Here is a 16,635-nt window from a genome sequence, read left to right as displayed (position 1 = left end):
AAATGCATGCAAAACAGGGCTCTTAGTGCAAGTAGTATGAAAATACATACTAAACCTATTCATCCCCAAGGATCAGCGACCAGCGCGCCAAAGATTGGTACACTGGCTGCGGCAAACCCCATGCCAGCTTGGAGCTGGCATTAGGGTTTGCAGACCATTGGGGAGGAGTGGTGAGCCCTGTCCAGCATGTATTTGCATGCTAGCAGTCCCCCATTCCTCCCAATGCAGCAGGAATCCCAACCCAACCCCTCCTCTCCCAACGCCAGGGGGCTGGAGGACCCCCCCCCCCCGAACCCTCCCAACAGGTTTTTTTTTTTTGGGGGGGGGGGAGGGGGTTGTGATTCAGTTCTCCCCCCCCCCTCCAACCTGGTGGTCTAGCAGCCCTTCCCCAACCCCCTACCTTCTGTTGGAGGAGGGTGGTGGCCTCCTTCCTCTTCCATCAGCAGTACCCAGCTCTGCCCAGTGCATCCCGGGATGCGCTGGGCAGGGTTTCACACCATATAAGGGAATACCTTGCCTTCACATCCTAGGATGCACAGGGCTGGGTGCCGCCATTTTTGAAGCGGCGCTGATGGAAGAGGAGGGGAGGCCATCTCCTTCCTTCAACTGAAGGTAGGGGGGTGGAGAAGGGCCACTTGGGGGAGGGGGGATATCTGAGGGATGCTGGGGGGGGTTAAGGGGGCTGGAGACCCACTGGATCTCCAGCCCCCCCCCCCCCCCCAAACTTGGGTCGGGGGGATAGTTGGGGTCTGATGGTCCCATGGACCTCCTGCCCCTGGTTTGACAGGTCTTGGCTTTTGACAGCCCAGACCTGTCAAACAAGTGCTCAGGCACAATTCTCCCGCATTCTACCCTATGATCAGAGAATTGCATTCTTAAATTTACATGCAATTATCTCTTATCATAGGGGCGGTAAAGCCCCATGCTGTTCCAGCACTATTTTTAGAGTGCTGTTTGGAACAGCGCAGGGCTTTTGATCATCTGCCCATCTGAGTGGAGAAACAGGCTGCGAAGGTGAGATGAATTCAGGGAGAGAGCATGGGCTATGATTGGGGAATGGAGCTGGAGAAGATTTGTGAGAGGAAGAAAAGTAGGCAGAGGGGACACAAGATGCAGGGGAAGAGGAGCTGAAAGATGGAGTTTATGGAATTGGGAAGAGATATGAAGGTGGGAAGAGGCATATGGGGGTAACCCTTGAAGTGAGATGAAAGACGGTAGAGAAACAGGCTATAGAGGGTCAAACACATGGCGTATAGAGAAATGAGAAGACAAGAAAAGAATTTGTAAAAAACAAAACATAATGGCAGAAAGGAAGCATAAGACGACCAAGAATAAACAGGCAAAGGATGTAAGGCAAATTATAAATACAAAAATAGAGATCTGTGCTAGCTTGGCTGAGTTATGGGTGGGGAATAGCTGCTACAGTCACCAGGATAAATAAGTTATTTTACCGAAGGGACATGAAGAAGCAGAGGGAGTTTTGGCAGTATGTGATGCCATGGTCTCAATTTTGTAATGGAGATGAACATAGCTTAATTTTGTGAAAAAGGAACACTACCCTGCTCAAGTGTAGATGGTATGGATACACCAGGCTGGCAAGGAAGGGATAGGCTGTGGGTGAGCAGGGAAGGAAGGAGGAGAAAAGAGAATTGGAGTAAAATGGTGGGAATGAGTTGGGATTGGGAAGTAACGAGACTGAGGAGAGACATTTAGTGCTTCCTTGGCTCTTTTAGCTGTGAGTCCTTCGTGTGTGGACTACCTGCTGTTCTCTACATTTAGATATAGTCTGGTTAGTTATGCCCATAACACTGCCATGCTTTTTTCTTTATAGACATGATGATGTGTGCTCAGTTGAGTGCCCCCAAGAGTCATTTTGAAAAGTAAGCTCCTATGGTGGTGACCTTGGTTCTGTTGGGCCAGGTTCACATATGCCCATTACAGAGATCCCATGGTCTGCAAAGAAATGGGAGCTAGATATGTGCCTCTCACATCGGGAGGCAAGGACAAGTCTTGTGTGGTAACTGTGGTCATGCAGCCTATTATAATGAAAGAGTCTGGCATCACTGAGCTGAATCTTGGTGGTGATGGATGCCAGCCTGTTGAGTTATAGGGCTCATTGTGTAGAGGAGGTAGCTCAGGTCAGTTGGAGGCAAGAGCAGTATTTTTAGCCCTTACTTCCTTCCTACATATAGTTTGGAAAAAGATGTAGTTGTGGACAATGTGACAGCAGTGGTCTGTTAGTCAGAGGTTCCAGAGTTAACTAGTAGCAAAAGAGGTGTGTTTTCATGTACTGGGCAGAGAGATACCTCTTAGGCCTATCTGCAGCACTAATAACAAGAATGGGCAATGTTTTCTAAGCAGGAATATTCAAGACCAAGAAGAGTGGAATCAAGCAGAGGAGGCCTTTGATTACATCATTCAGTGATGGGGGAAAGACACTCATGGATCTTGTGGCAATAGCCAAAAAAAAGTTGAAAACTCCAAAATTCTGACTGCTGCTCCTTTCTAAGACTGACAAATTTTGGTCAGTCTTAGAAAGGAGCATACTGGTTCAGCTGTGGCCAGCCTTTGGCCTCTTGTACATTTTCCCCACCCTGGCCCTTGCTGGGAAGGGTAATTCAGAAGGTGTCCACCAGGGGCTTATTCTAGTGGGTCCAGACTGGCAGAGGAGACATGGAATGGCAGTTTCATGAGACTAACCACCAAGTTCTATAAAAGTCGCTAAAAACTGCACGTGCAAATTTAGATGCACACAATTTATTTAATTTAATTGAATGAGCCAATTAGCACTGAGTTGCTGCTTAATCAATTGGTGTTAATTGGATTTAATTTAAAAATTACAGGCATAAATTTAGGCATAGGATCTGTGCATAAATTTTACATGAGTCCATAAAGGGGGTGGGGCCATGGGTGGATTGGGGGCGCTTCCACAATTTATGCATGTTATAAAATAACGGGGATCCACGCCAAATATAGGCATGGGGGTGGTGTAAATAATCACACCTAATTGCAGTCACAGTTCCTGGCCCTAAGCACTATTCTATAAATGGTGTATAAGTTTAAGTGCCGTTTACAGAATAGCACTAAACGCTATTTTTCAGTGCCTTTTTTTTTTTTTTTTTTTTTAGGCACCAGTTATAGAATTTAGTCCTAAATGTAGAGAAGCCCTTGGTGTTGTCATTGGTAGCGAGCCTTCTAGTTAAAAGCTGCGTCTAGATGCAGGATGCACCTTCATTTAGTATTATGAATTGGCTCTTGAAAAGGGCAAGGTTAAGGAAGAGAGCTTATTCCAGAATGGTTGTAGTTACTCTTGCAGTCCAGAAAATCTGAGTTTATTGGGCTTAAATTGATCTTGAGGATGTTCGAGGTGTGATGTGAAGAATGCAGAGTGGCTCCTTTGTACTAATCTGTTTCATAGAACTTGAGTTCTTACAGTACGATCTGGATAAACACTTGGCTATGGCTTCCTTGAGAGTGCCGTTAGTAAAGTTGGTACAGGGCTTGCTTGCCCTTGGCTTCACATCTACATAAGTACGTAAGTATTGCCATACTAGGACAGATCGAAGATCCATCAAGTCCAGCATCCTGTTTCCAAATACTTTTTATGCTGCTTATTTTAGAAATAAGCAGTGGATTTTTCCCCAATTTCGTTTTAATAATGGTCTATGAACTTTTACTTTAGGAAGCCAGCCAAACCTTTTTTTTAAACCCCGCTAAGCTAACCACTTTTACTACATTCTCTGGCAGTGAATTCCAGAGTTTAATTACACGTTGAGTGAAGAAATATTTTCTCATTCATTTTAAATTTACTACTTTCTGGCTTCATTGTGTGCTCCCTAGTCCTAGTATTATTGGAAAGAGTAAACAAGCAATTTGCGGTCTACCTGTTCCACTCCACTCGTTATTTTATAGACCTCTATCATATCTCCCCTCAGCTGTCTTTTCTTCAAGCTGAAGAGCCCTAGCCACTTTAGCCTTTTCTCGTAGGGAAGTTGTCCACTTTATCATTTTCTTTGCCCTTCTCTGCACCTTTTCTTTTTTTTTTATTTTTTTTTTTATTTATTCAATTATTCAAATTATTACAAGAAACATCTTGTTTAGGAAGTATCATACATATACATAAATCTCTCTCAGAAAAACTTAATCAAGAAAAAGAAAATAATTCACTCTTCGTAAGAAATTGACACTCAAGTCCATAAATCAGGAATCCAAAATGTAGGAAAAATACTGGAAACAAACAGAAAAAGAAAATATAACTGGATATCGCACTACATTAAGTGGGGTTGCCTAATTTCTTTATCGCTTATCCAATTTTGCTGAGGCTAAAAGTACAGATACATGAGCAGGTTCCATAAATACATATTTTTCCCCCAAGCCGCCTTATGCACTTGCAAGGGTATCTTAAAAAAAAAAAGGTGCCCCCCAAGTGCAAAACTTCAGGCTTTAGGAGTAAGAATTGTTTCCTCTGCCGTCTAGTCTCCTTAGAGACATCTGGAAACAGAAAAATATTAAACCCTAAAAAAGACTTTTCTTTATTACGGAAAAACATGCGGAATATCCAATTCTTATCAGGCAATAATGCCACAGTTGCCACCAAAGTGGCGGCTGAGGCATGTTCAGAGTCAGTAGTTTCAAGCAAAAGAGAAATGTCTATCGGTTTTTCAGGTATCCGATTCAGGTCTTTCCCAGGAATATAATAGACCAAGGAAAAGGGTGGAAGATTCTGTTCAGGAATGTCCAAGATCTCATGCATATAGCGTTTTAACATTTCCTGAGGGGTTACATTTTGTACTCGGGGAAAGTTGACAAATCTTAAATTATGACTTTTAGTATAGTTATCAAACACTTCAGTCTTCATCCTAAGACTGGTCAAATCTTTTATCATCGTAGATTGAATTACTTCAAAATTCAAAATTTTTTGATCAACTTTTTCTGCTAATTTTCCAAATTTGCCTTCCAGATCTTTAAACTCCTCTTCTTTTTTTTGAAAATCAGTCTCCAAAGATTTTAATCTTGGTAGCGTCTCATTATTTTGCTTAAGAAAAATTTGTCCCAAGTTAGACACCAAATCCCATAGAGTATCTAATGTCACTTCCTTTGGTTTTTCTACTAACGCTTTAGGAATTTCAAACCTTGTGGAAGTCAGCTCAAGAATCCGACTCTGTTCCTCAGCTCCTCTCTCCTCACTCCGCGGCGTCACATTGGGCAAAATGCCCTCCGTTCCCTTCTCCGTTGTTAACTGTGCTTCCGATCGACACTCTACAGGGCCCTCTACCCTTCCGGGGTAGACCCTGTCGATTCGAGGAGGAAAGAACTCGCGCCAATCGGCTGGGGAGGTGGTGAACGCGTAGCAGGGCTTAGTGTGACATAGAGGCCAAGGGAAGCCGAAGTCTCCAGTTCAACGGCGTTCCCAGCTGGCGACATCCTGCTTACAGAGGCAAGACCCGGCGGTCTAGAGAATCGGTCGATAGGACCAGGCAATGGAGGGGGTAGCGGGGAAGCTCTAGCTGCTACTCTCCCTCGACGTTTAGGCATTATTTCTCAGAGGTAAGATCCCGACCTGCAGCGTCTTAGTGGAGTGCGGCCATCTTGGCACCTTTTCTAATTCCGCTATATCTTCAGATGTGGCAACCAGAATTGAACACAATATTCGAGGTGCGGTCACACCATGGACTGATACAAAGGCATTATAACGTCCTCATTTTTGTTTTCCATTCCTTTCCTAATTATATTTAACATTCTATTTGCTTTCTTAGCAGCCGCCACACACTGGGCAAAGGGTTTCAACGTATCAACAATGACGCCTAGATCCCTTTCCTAGTCGTTCACTCCTAATGTGGAACCTTGCATTACATAACTGTAATTCGGGTTCCTCTTCCCACATTCTTCACTTTGCACTTGCTCACATTAAACGTAAGGTCCTCTTGTAATTTTTCACAATCCTCCCATGATTTAACAACTTTGAATAACTTTCAGCAAATTTAATTACCTAACTAGCTACTCCCATCTCTAGATCATTTATAAATATGTTAAAAAGCAGCAGTCTCAACACAGACCCCTGGGGAACCCCACTGTCTACCCTTCTCCATTGAGAATATTGACCATTTAATTCTATTTTCTCTTTTCTACCTTTTGGTGTGTAAATATTTTATTGATTTTGTTATAAAAGAGAAAGCAACAACAAATAACACTACTGATCTAATACACAATACAGCAATCAGGTACATGTGCAAGAGTGTATGGAAGAAATAAAAAGATAAAGGAAAAAAAGGGGGGGGGGGGGGAGAGAAAAGTGATATATAGTACCTGAGGATGCATTCAACATACAGAATAGTTCATGCAAAGAAGACTAAGGAATGTGCAATAATGCTCAGCTCACTGTTGAGAGATATGATTCTAACACAGACCATTTTTTCTTATACTTAACAAAACATGGCATTTTTTTTAGCCAAATACATTTCAAATTTGTAAGTTTGGAGTAACAGACTCCACCATTCCTGATGAGAAGCAAGATGCAGTGCTTTCCAGTGCGAAAAAACTACTTTCATGGCTAAAGAGAGCATAGTATTGACAAGCATAGACTCATCAGGACTTAGCATATCATTAAAACAGTGAGCCTTGAACACCAAATACTTGTATTGCATTGGACCAGTTAAATGGAAAGATCTCTGTCAAAGTGAGACGTACATTATTCCAGAAGTTGTGTACACACCTACGGTCTAAAATAAGATGTTAAGAGTACCCTGCTGCTCCTGACATGACCAGCACATGCTGGAAACGGAAGGATCGATTGTATGTGATCTAAGAGGAGTCCAGAGCGACCTGTGCGTGAAGAAATAAAGTGATTGCGTTACAGAAGAGGAGTAAGAACACTTGAAGAGAAAACACCACATTTGCTCCCAACATTGGTCAGTAATGGTCTGCTGGAGATCTTCTTCCCAACATCTACGCAGGCCAACGCATGTAACAGGAGTTACCTACTACTACTTAACATTTCTAGAGTGCTACTAGGGTTACACAGCGCTGTACAATTTAACAAAGAGAGACAGTCCCTGCTCAAAGAGCTTACAATCTAATAGACAAGTGAACGGTCAGTCCGATAGGGGCAGTCAAATTGGCGTAAATAAAAGATGTGACGTGCCCTGCAGAGTGTAATTTCTTAGCTAGGTCTAGGATGTCGGGAGAACAATGCACCACACGAGATGCCACCTTTTTTTTCAGCATGGTACTGATTTGGAACCACTGGAAAAATTGAGAGTCCAATAAACTGAATTCAGATTGCATGGTGAAAAAAGTTTTCCAGCCCTGATTGCCCGAAGCAAGAAAATTGCTAAGATCCCAAATCCCTATACGCTGCCAGTGGGACTAAGAAACTTGTCTTTTATTAATTAAAAAATGTGAATTGTTACATATGGGTGTACTTGTGGTGGAGGACCAGGAAACGCCTAATTGCTTATCCAGAGCTAACGACAGTTTGTGAGTGGTGCTAATAATGGGGTTAGAAGCAATACACTTAGGGAGATGAATACCTACTAAGTAGGAATGCACCAATGGAGCAATTAAGGATAGTTCTGGTGCCATCCACCTAGGCCAATTGCTAGGAGTAGCAAACCAATCCATACCCTCCTTATGGATTTGTAATCCAGATAGTTTGCAAAGCCCAAAATTTCATCCAAGTAGTTTGCAAAGCCTCTGATTATTCTAAAATAGCTCAGGACAGTTTGATATTTGTAGGCAGACAACACAGTTAACTGGAGCTAAGTATTACTGTAAAACTGAGGCGGCTATAAAATACTGTTAACCTTAGGAATATGTCTCTTTATGAATGCCCTCTATGCTCCCTTGTGTTCCCAGTGCAGATCTGAGTGGTAGTTCAGAGGGAAATGTACCTTCACTTGGTGGAGCCAAGCACTGTCCTTGGGTAGTTTATTTCCCCATTTAGATGACACTCAGTTTACCTCTTACAAAAATTTAAAAAAATCACTGAATAGGTGTAGTGTGTGTTATGCTTTGATGCATTCATAAGATTGCTTTGTGGAGCTTGTGAATCTCTCTTTTTTTTTTTTTTTCATGCATTTTCACCTTTTTATTTATCTTCTGTCTCCAGCCCTCCATTAATACAACCAATATAGATACTCTACTGGTGGCGACAGACCAGACAGAAAGGATTGTGGAACCACCAGAAAATGTGCAAGAGAAGATAGCTTTCATCTTTAACAATCTGTCCCAATCTAATATGACACAGAAGGTGAGTCATTTATAAGGAGGGCCTATGTTTTAAACAAATTATTTCTTGGGTGCTCATTCATCTTCTCAACTGATAGTTTATGGGGTTGTTTGTACTGTATAGCCCTTGCATGAGTGATTGTTAGTCTGGGCAAGATGTAATGAAAGCTACTTAGATTACACAGCTTCCCATAATTCTGATGTTAAATATTCTAGATTTGGCATCCTGCTCTACATGCAGGGGATATAGGTTTGGTTCTGTATTTTGACATTCGCTCCTTGCACTAACCAGACAGTGCACACTGTCCTAAGGAAGAGGTTGTGTTGGCTGTTGCATAACACCTAGTAACCAGGACTAGGACTGGTCCCTGATGCAGGTGACACGTTAGAGGTATGGGATCATAAAATAATGGGGAGGGGGTGTAGATGTCAATGAATGCTTATTTATTAATTAGGATTTATTTACCGCCTTTTTGAAGGAGTTCACTCAAGATGGTGTACAGCAAGAATATGTCAAACATAAGCAATAGACAATTACAGTAGTAAAAATATTCAAACAATACTACAAAGTATGGCATAGGATGCTACAACTATGCTTACGAAAGCATAGTTCTGTAGAGCCTGGTTCTTGCACAGATAGGAAGCTCTTCCCCACCCCCACCCCCCAAAAAAACAAACACATGGTGTAGGTTTTCGTTGTGGAGAAGTTCAGAAATAGCATCTGAACAAAATCAAATATTAAAGCACCGTGAGGCTCATTTTCAAAAGAGAAAAATATCCAAAAAGTGGCATAAATTTGCATTTGGATGTTTTTCTCACAATGGCCAAATTGGTATTTTCAAAACCAATTTTTAGATGTTTTTTTATGAAGTCCATCAGAAGTTCCTTCAAATCACAAGGGGACGTGCCAGAAACATATTAAGGGTGGGATCTGGGCGTCCTAACATTTGGACGTTTTTCTGCCATAATGGAACAAAGCAAAAACATCCAGGGCTGTAAGTCTACGACCTGTTTTATTAATGAATAAGCCAGAAAAAGTGCCCTAAACGACCCTTCAGGAATAAAGGAATGACACCCTGTTACTCCTTCAATGGTCACTGACTCCCTCCCACCCCTCAAAGATGTAAATGAAACATCACATATCAGCCTCTATGACAGCTTCAGATGTTATAGCTAGACCTATTAGAGCAACAAGCAGGTTCCTGGAATAGCCTAGTGGTCGGTGGAGTGCACTGTAGAGAAGGTGACCCATAATCCACTCTATTACACTTGTGGTGGAAAGTGTCAGCCTCCCCAAACCTACTGTACCCACATATAGGTGTTACTTACAGCCATAAGGGCTATTGTAGTGGTGCATAGTTGAGTACAGTAGGTTTTTCGAGGATGTTGAAGGGCTCACCATGCAATATAAGGAGGTAATGGTGAGATGCGTACCTAGGACCTTGTATGTGTATTCCACTGCAGTGCCCCACTGCTCTGCTGGGGATGCCTGTGTCCAGTCTAGTAGGAAAGCTGGCTCCTCCGTCCTAATGGCTTGATTTTGTGTGTTTTTTTTACTTTTTTTTTTTTAATGGTCCAAAAAGATGGATGTACTAAGTATGACATCTAGGAAATGGTCATTTTTAAAGGAAAAAGATAGATATTTTGTGGTTTAAAAATGGTCATTTTTACTACTTGATTTTTGGATGTTTTCAGCAAAACGTCTGAAGTTGGATTTCGATGTCATATTGAAAAATGCCTGTCTGTGCATCATGCTAAGTGTAGAAAATGAGAATAGAAATTAAAGAAGTTTAGTGAACAGTTGATTGCTATATTTTAACTTAAAATCTGATCTTCCTTTGGTCAGGTTGAAGAGTTGAAGGAAACTGTGAAAGAGGAGTTCATGCCCTGGGTTTCACAATATCTTGTCATGAAGAGAGTCAGCATAGAACTCAACTTCCATAGTCTGTATTCAAACTTCCTTGATGCCCTGAAAAATCTGGAGTTTAACAAAATGGTACTGACCGAGACTTACAGGAACATAAAGGTGCGTTTCAGGTCTAATTGTGATTTAACAAGTTGGTTTATATGAGAATCCTTACAGCAGTTAATATTTTAATGATCAGGAGGAGCCAGATATGCTATTCTTACGTCAGAACCTGCAAGCTAATCAAAGGAGTTGTGAACTGTGCTCACCTGCATTACTAAGTTTAAAAAAAATTTAGGGGGCTCCTGTTCTGGTCCCCTATAGCAATAGTGTACTGTGGGTCTCCAGTGCCCTGGGGCCAATGTTTATTTTTGTACCCCTCAACACACATCACCTCTGGTTCTGTTCCCCCCCTTTCTTTCTTCGTCCAACCCCAGCTGATGACAGGAGTGTGCAGCTGATGGTTAAGCCAGGGACCAGTGCTTCTCTGTATTTGCTATTCCTGCTACTGGGGCCCCTTCTCACAGCTCGGATCAACTGCTTGACCTGCCTGGTTTTCTATAGATTTCTACTCTGCAGCGAAAGAGGTGTTGGGTAAAAAGAAGAGAATTGGAGTCAGTAGCATGACAGGTAGTTGGTACTTTCCTCCTGTCAGCTAGAATCAGTGTGTGAAGAGGGAACTAAAAGATGAGAGAGAGGTGTGACAGCAGAGATATTACTGGGTACGTTTCAACATATGTTCGCATTAGTATGAAATAATAAACAAGCTGATGACTCTGTAAAATAAATTGTAAAATGTTTTCACAGAAAAAATTAAATAAATCAGTGTAAAGGCCCTTGAGTCCCCACACAATATTTTGACTACTCAAGCAATAATCATGACCTCACCACTTCTGCCAAGAGTGATCTTGTAATTTGGCAATGTACTTTTAAATATTAAACTTTAAATTTTGGTATCCCCTCAATAACAGCAACACAGCTTGTGGCAACTGCATGGTTCAATATGAAATACAAAACCTTGCGAAAAAAAGACCACTCAGTGCCTCTGGCAAACCTGCCATACTCTACACAGCAGTGACAGAAGTCAGTCAGTACCAATGTTTCCTTTATAAAGGCAGCTCTAAAAGTTACACTATGGTCTAGAATACCAGTGCAGCTAATACTGAAAACAGAACAAATTGGGCAGCTTTAGATCTTTGCACAGAAGCTACATGTTAATATAGAAACAGAGAAAAATTGAGGCAGATAAAATAGTACTACTAATTATTTCTGTAGCGCTACTAGATGCAGGCAATGCTGTTCTCATTATATGCAGGCACTTTCTCTGTCCCTAGTGGGCTCTCGAAGTTTTCTGTACCTGTGGCAGTGGAGGGTTAAGTGACTTCCCAAGGTCACAAGGAAATGCAGTGAGAATCAAATCCAGTTAACCTTAATCATAGCCTAATCACTAAGGCAGCTCCTTCACTCCATAGGTCATATGGCTATCCAGTGTTCTTATACTACTAGTCTTTTTATCACCTCCCCAAATTAGTACTCACCAACCACTCGCAATTTAGAGAGAGAAAAGACTAGGAAGGCCACGTGTATGAGAAAAGCAATTCTTTAATTTTTTACCAAGAGAAAGTTACAATTACAAATGCTAGTTTCTCATGTGGAGAACAGGGGACACAAACATGTGGTCTGCCACTGCCTCTCCAACGTAATGCTCTGGTTCAGTTGTTTAAATACCTTTTGTGTTAAGCAAGGCTTCACATTACTTCAGCTCCTGAGAGATCATTCTGTTCTCACCATATATTTTTCCCTTAAGTTGCTAAATCACATTCTTCTGTCCATCCATAAGTGTACCTTTCCCACGCCAGCCAACTTGCCCATAAGGGTATCCTAATAGATCATAAATTCCTGAGTTTACACAGGCTCATGTTCTTTAGGGCCATAATGGATGTAAAGAAAAGCCTTCTGTGGCCACATAAAAGGGATTCTCGTTAGCAATCATGTGCCTTTGTATTTTCTCGTTTTGTATAGAGCACTGTAGTTTTAGTAATCCAAGCAGTCAGAGCAGAAAGAGAAAGCATAGTTAGGAACAAAACCTAAAAATATATTTAGCAAGAGTTTTATTACAGCAAATATCTGAGTTATTCTGTGTTGACTCTGGGATGTCAAAATGAATTTAAAAGTTAAATTGTGTGAATAAATCTCTGCCTAGTAAATTTATGGGGCACATTAGGGCAGACAATAAAAGAACTATGATTTCTTATCCAGAGAAATGAATTTTAACAAACCCATTTTGGTAACATGTTCATGGGATAACTTTAATTCTTTTTAGTAATTTCATAGGGGCATTGGCCAAAACTAAACTGTACGGGGCTGATGTGTCAGGGGGCCACTCCTACACTCCGAAGCATAATGACCAATATTATTGCATTGCAACATTGAATATTGGGTCGGCGAGATGAACTAGGTAGTCCAGCTCTGCCTTGGCCAGAGAGACCAAAGCCTCTCTGTCTCCCACGAAAATTACCTTTAGGTGGGCTATCATATAGTGGAGGCGCTGGCGAAGCCCTAGCTTCAGGTGGAGGAGGTGGGAATTTACCGACCAAAACCCATGTGTATCTGTATTCAGAGGCAAAATGTCCAAAGTTGTTACATTGCCAGCACTGAATATTATAGTGGCGGGACGGACTAGGTTCATCTCTGCCATTCATATAAAAAACAAAATTGTGGTCTTTTTCGCCCTCGTCATAAGAACAATTTTGATCTTGGTGGTGGTTAACAAGAGATTTGCCTTTCTTATGTTTTTCATTATAATCAATTAATGCTTTTAAAGTGGGTGGATCAAAATATCTGTGCACTGGCCAACAAAATTCAGTTTGTTTTTGGTTCCATTTATGCAATTTAGTACGAGTCTTAGTGCATTTAATTACTATCTCACAAGACATGGCCCTCTTACACTCGATACTGTGACCAAAATATAAAAAAATAAAGGTTCTACTTACCACTTTTTATCCTATATCAGGATTCCAGAAGTCCTGCAGCTTGAAAACTGAAGACTATTTTTACTCGTCACGTAGTCAGCTAGTCAGATGACCTCGTCCAGCATCCCAGATCGAGGTTCTATCCAACACTATCCAATCCAAGTATAAAACTTAAAACTTGGATCCACTTTTTATTGTCTCTTTCCTATTTTTCTCTCTTTTTTTTTTTGTTTGTTTAAATGTTAAGTTAAGTTTTCTTTTGTTTTCGGGGTAGGCCCTTTTGAGGCCTCGGGTCGAGTTTTTTCTCCCCCTCTTTTTGGTGCCTTACCGCAATTACGAGTTTTGATTTCGCCGGCGTGATTTTTCCGCCCATGTCATCGAAGTCTCCCAGCGGCTTCAAGAAGTGCACCCAGTGCGCCCGGGTAATCTCGCTCACTGACAGGCACGCGTCGTGTCTTCAGTGTCTGGGGGCTGGGCACTGCCCGCAGGCCTGTAGTCTTTGCGCCTTTTTACAGAAAGGACTTAGGTAGCGAGATTAGCCCAGTGGAACGTTTTGTTCTCGGGCTCTTCATCGGCACCGGGAGTATCGAGTGCGTCGACGTTGACAGCGTCAAGACCTCCGCCCTCGGCCGCGACTGTATCGATTGCATCGAGGCATCGACCCTCTGCATCGTCGGATTGCGGACTCGCCTTGCCGTGCGGACAATATTTTTGGAGAGAAGGTCGAACAGGTGGTAGAGCAGCTCCACCAGCGGGATACCGCTTTCGACAAGTTCTCCCGCCGGCAGCCTTCAGCTTCTACCTCCACAGGTAGACGTTTTTATGGGGGAAGGAAGACTGTTCCCTACTCTTCTGGTAAGCGTAGGTACAATCCTCCTTCTCGACAGGCTGTGGCCCACGCTAAGCCCCAGCGCGCTCGCTCTCGTCAGCAGCGTGCGCCTCAGCAAGGCCCCTCGGCTCCCCAGCAAAAGCAAGGGGCGAGCTTTTGACTGGCTCCAGCAGAGCATAGCCGACATCGTGTCAGTGCCGGGCGATCTGCCGATCGGGGGGAGGTTGAAAGTTTTTCACCAAAGGTGGCCTCTCATAACCTCTGATCAGTGGGTTCTTCAAATAGTCCGGCAAGGATACACCCTCAATTTGGCCTCCAAACCTCCAAATTGTCCACCGGGAGCTCAGTCTTACAGCTTCCAGCACAAGCAGGTACTTGCAGAGGAACTCTCCGCCCTTCTCAGGGCCAATGCGGTCGAGCCCGTGCCATCCGGGCAAGAAGGGCTGGGATTCTATTCCAGGTACTTCCTTGTGGAAAAGAAAACAGGGGAGATGCGTCCCATCCTAGACCTAAGGGCCCTGAACAAATATCTGGTCAAGGAAAAGTTCAGGATGCTTTCCATGGGCACCCTTCTTCCCATGATTCAGGAAAACGACTGGCTATGCTCTCTGGACTTGAAGGACGCCTACACGCACATCCCGATACTGCCAGCTCACAGACAGTATCTGCGATTTTAGCTGGGCACACGTCACTTCCAGTACTGTGTGCTACCCTTTGGGCTCGCCTCTGCACCCAGAGTGTTCACGAAGTGTCTGGCTGTGGTAGCAGCGGCACTTCGCAGGCTTGGGAGTACACGTGTTCCCTTATCTCGACGATTGGCTGGTGAAGAACACATCCGAGGCAGGAGCTCTACAGTCCATGCAGATGACTATTCGCCTCCTGGAGCTACTGGGGTTTGTGATAAATTATCCAAAGTCCCATCTTCTCACAGTACAGAGACTTGAATTCCTAGGAGCTCTGCTGGATTCTCGGACGGCTCGTGCCTATCTCCCAGAGACGAGAGCCAACAACTTGTTGTCCCTCGTCTCGAGGGTGCGAGCGTCCCAGCAGATCACAGCTCGGCAGATGTTGAGATTGCTCGGCCACATGGCCTCCACAGTTCATGTGACTCCCATGGCCCGCCTTCACATGCGATCTGTTCAATGGACCCTAGCTTCCCAGTGGTTTCAGGCTGCTGGGGATCTAGAAGACGTGATCCACCTGTCCACGAGTTTTCTCAAATCCCTGTATTGGTGGACGATTTGGTCCAATTTGACTCTGGAACGTCCTTTCCAAATTCCTCAGCCACAAAAAGTGCTGACTACGGATGCGTCTCTCCTGGGGTGGGGAGCTCATGTCGATGGGCTTCACACCCAGGGAAGCTGGTCCCTCCAGGAACGCGATCTGCAGATCAATCTCCTGGAGTTACGAACGGTCTGGAACGCTCTGAAGGCTTTCAGAGATCGGCTGTCCCACCAAATTATCCAAATTCAGACAGACAACCAGGTTGCCATGTATTACATCAACAAGCAGGGGGGCACCGGATCTCGCCCCCTGTGTCAGGAAGCCGTCAGCATGTGGCTCTGGGCTCGCCATCACGGCATGGTGCTCCAAGCCACATACCTGGCAGGTGTAAACAACAGTCTGGCCGACAGACTGAGCAGGATTATGCAACCTCACGAGTGGTCGCTCAACTCCCGAGTAGTGCGCCGGATCTTCCAGGTGTGGGGCACCCCCTTGGTAGATCTCTTTGCATCTCGAGCCAACCACAAAGTCCCTCAGTTCGGTTCCAGGCTTCAGGCCCATGGCAGACTGGCATCGGATGCCTTCCTCCTGGACTGGGGGGAAGGTCTGCTGTATGCTTATCCTCCCATTCCTCTGGTGGGGAAGACTTTGTTGAAACTCAAGCAAGACCGAGGCACCATGCTTCTGATCGCTCCTTTTTGGCCGTGTCAGATCTGGTTCCCTCTTCTTCTGGAGTTATCCTCCGAAGAACCGTGGAGATTGGAGTGTTTTCCAACCCTCATCACACAGGACGAAGGGGCGCTTCTGCATCCCAGCATCCGGTCTCTGGCTCTCACGGCCTGGATGTTGAGAGCGTAGACTTTGCCTCTTTGGGTCTGTCAGAGGGTGTCTCCCGCATCTTGCTTGCTTCCAGGAAAGATTCCACTAAGAGGAGTTACTTCTTTCTATGGAGGAGGTTTGCCGTCTGGTGTGACAGCAAGGCCCTAGATCCTCGCTCTTGTCCTACACAGACCCTGCTTGAATACCTTCTGCACTTGTCTGAGTCTGGTCTCAAGACCAACTCTGTAAGGGTTCACCTTAGTGCAATCAGTGCATACCATTACCGTGTAGAAGATAAGCCGATCTCAGGACAGCCTTTAGTTGTTCGCTTCATGAGAGGTTTGCTTTTGTCAAAGCCCCCTGTCAAACCTCCTACAGTGTCATGGGATCTCAATGTCGTTCTCACCCAGCTGATGAAACCTCCTTTTGAGCCACTGAACTCCTGCCATTTGAAGTACTTGACCTGGAAGGTCATTTTCTTGGTGGCAGTTACTTCAGCTCGTAGAGTCAGTGAGCTTCAGGCCCTGGTAGCCCAGGCCCCTTACACCAAATTTCATCATAACAGAGTAGTCCTCCGCACTCACCCTAAGTTCTTGCCAAAGGTTGTGTCGGAGTTCCATCTGAACCAGTCAATTGTCTTGCCAACATTCTTTCCCCGT

At 43.9% G+C, this 16,635-nt stretch overlaps 1 protein-coding gene across 1 annotated transcript in view; it reads left to right on the top strand.

Moving 5' to 3' along the window:
- Positions 1-16,635, top strand: part of CNOT1 (CCR4-NOT transcription complex subunit 1) — a 1,017,784-nt gene that overhangs the window by 532,475 nt on the left and 468,674 nt on the right. The window contains 2 exon segments of the mRNA XM_030203593.1: positions 8,108-8,248; positions 10,073-10,252. Coding sequence (XP_030059453.1) covers positions 8,108-8,248; positions 10,073-10,252 — 321 coding nt within the window.

The sequence above is a fragment of the Microcaecilia unicolor genome, chromosome 5, assembly GCF_901765095.1.
Source record: "Microcaecilia unicolor chromosome 5, aMicUni1.1, whole genome shotgun sequence".
Taxonomy (NCBI): domain Eukaryota; kingdom Metazoa; phylum Chordata; class Amphibia; order Gymnophiona; family Siphonopidae; genus Microcaecilia; species Microcaecilia unicolor.
This window is presented reverse-complemented; position numbering and strand designations above follow the sequence as displayed.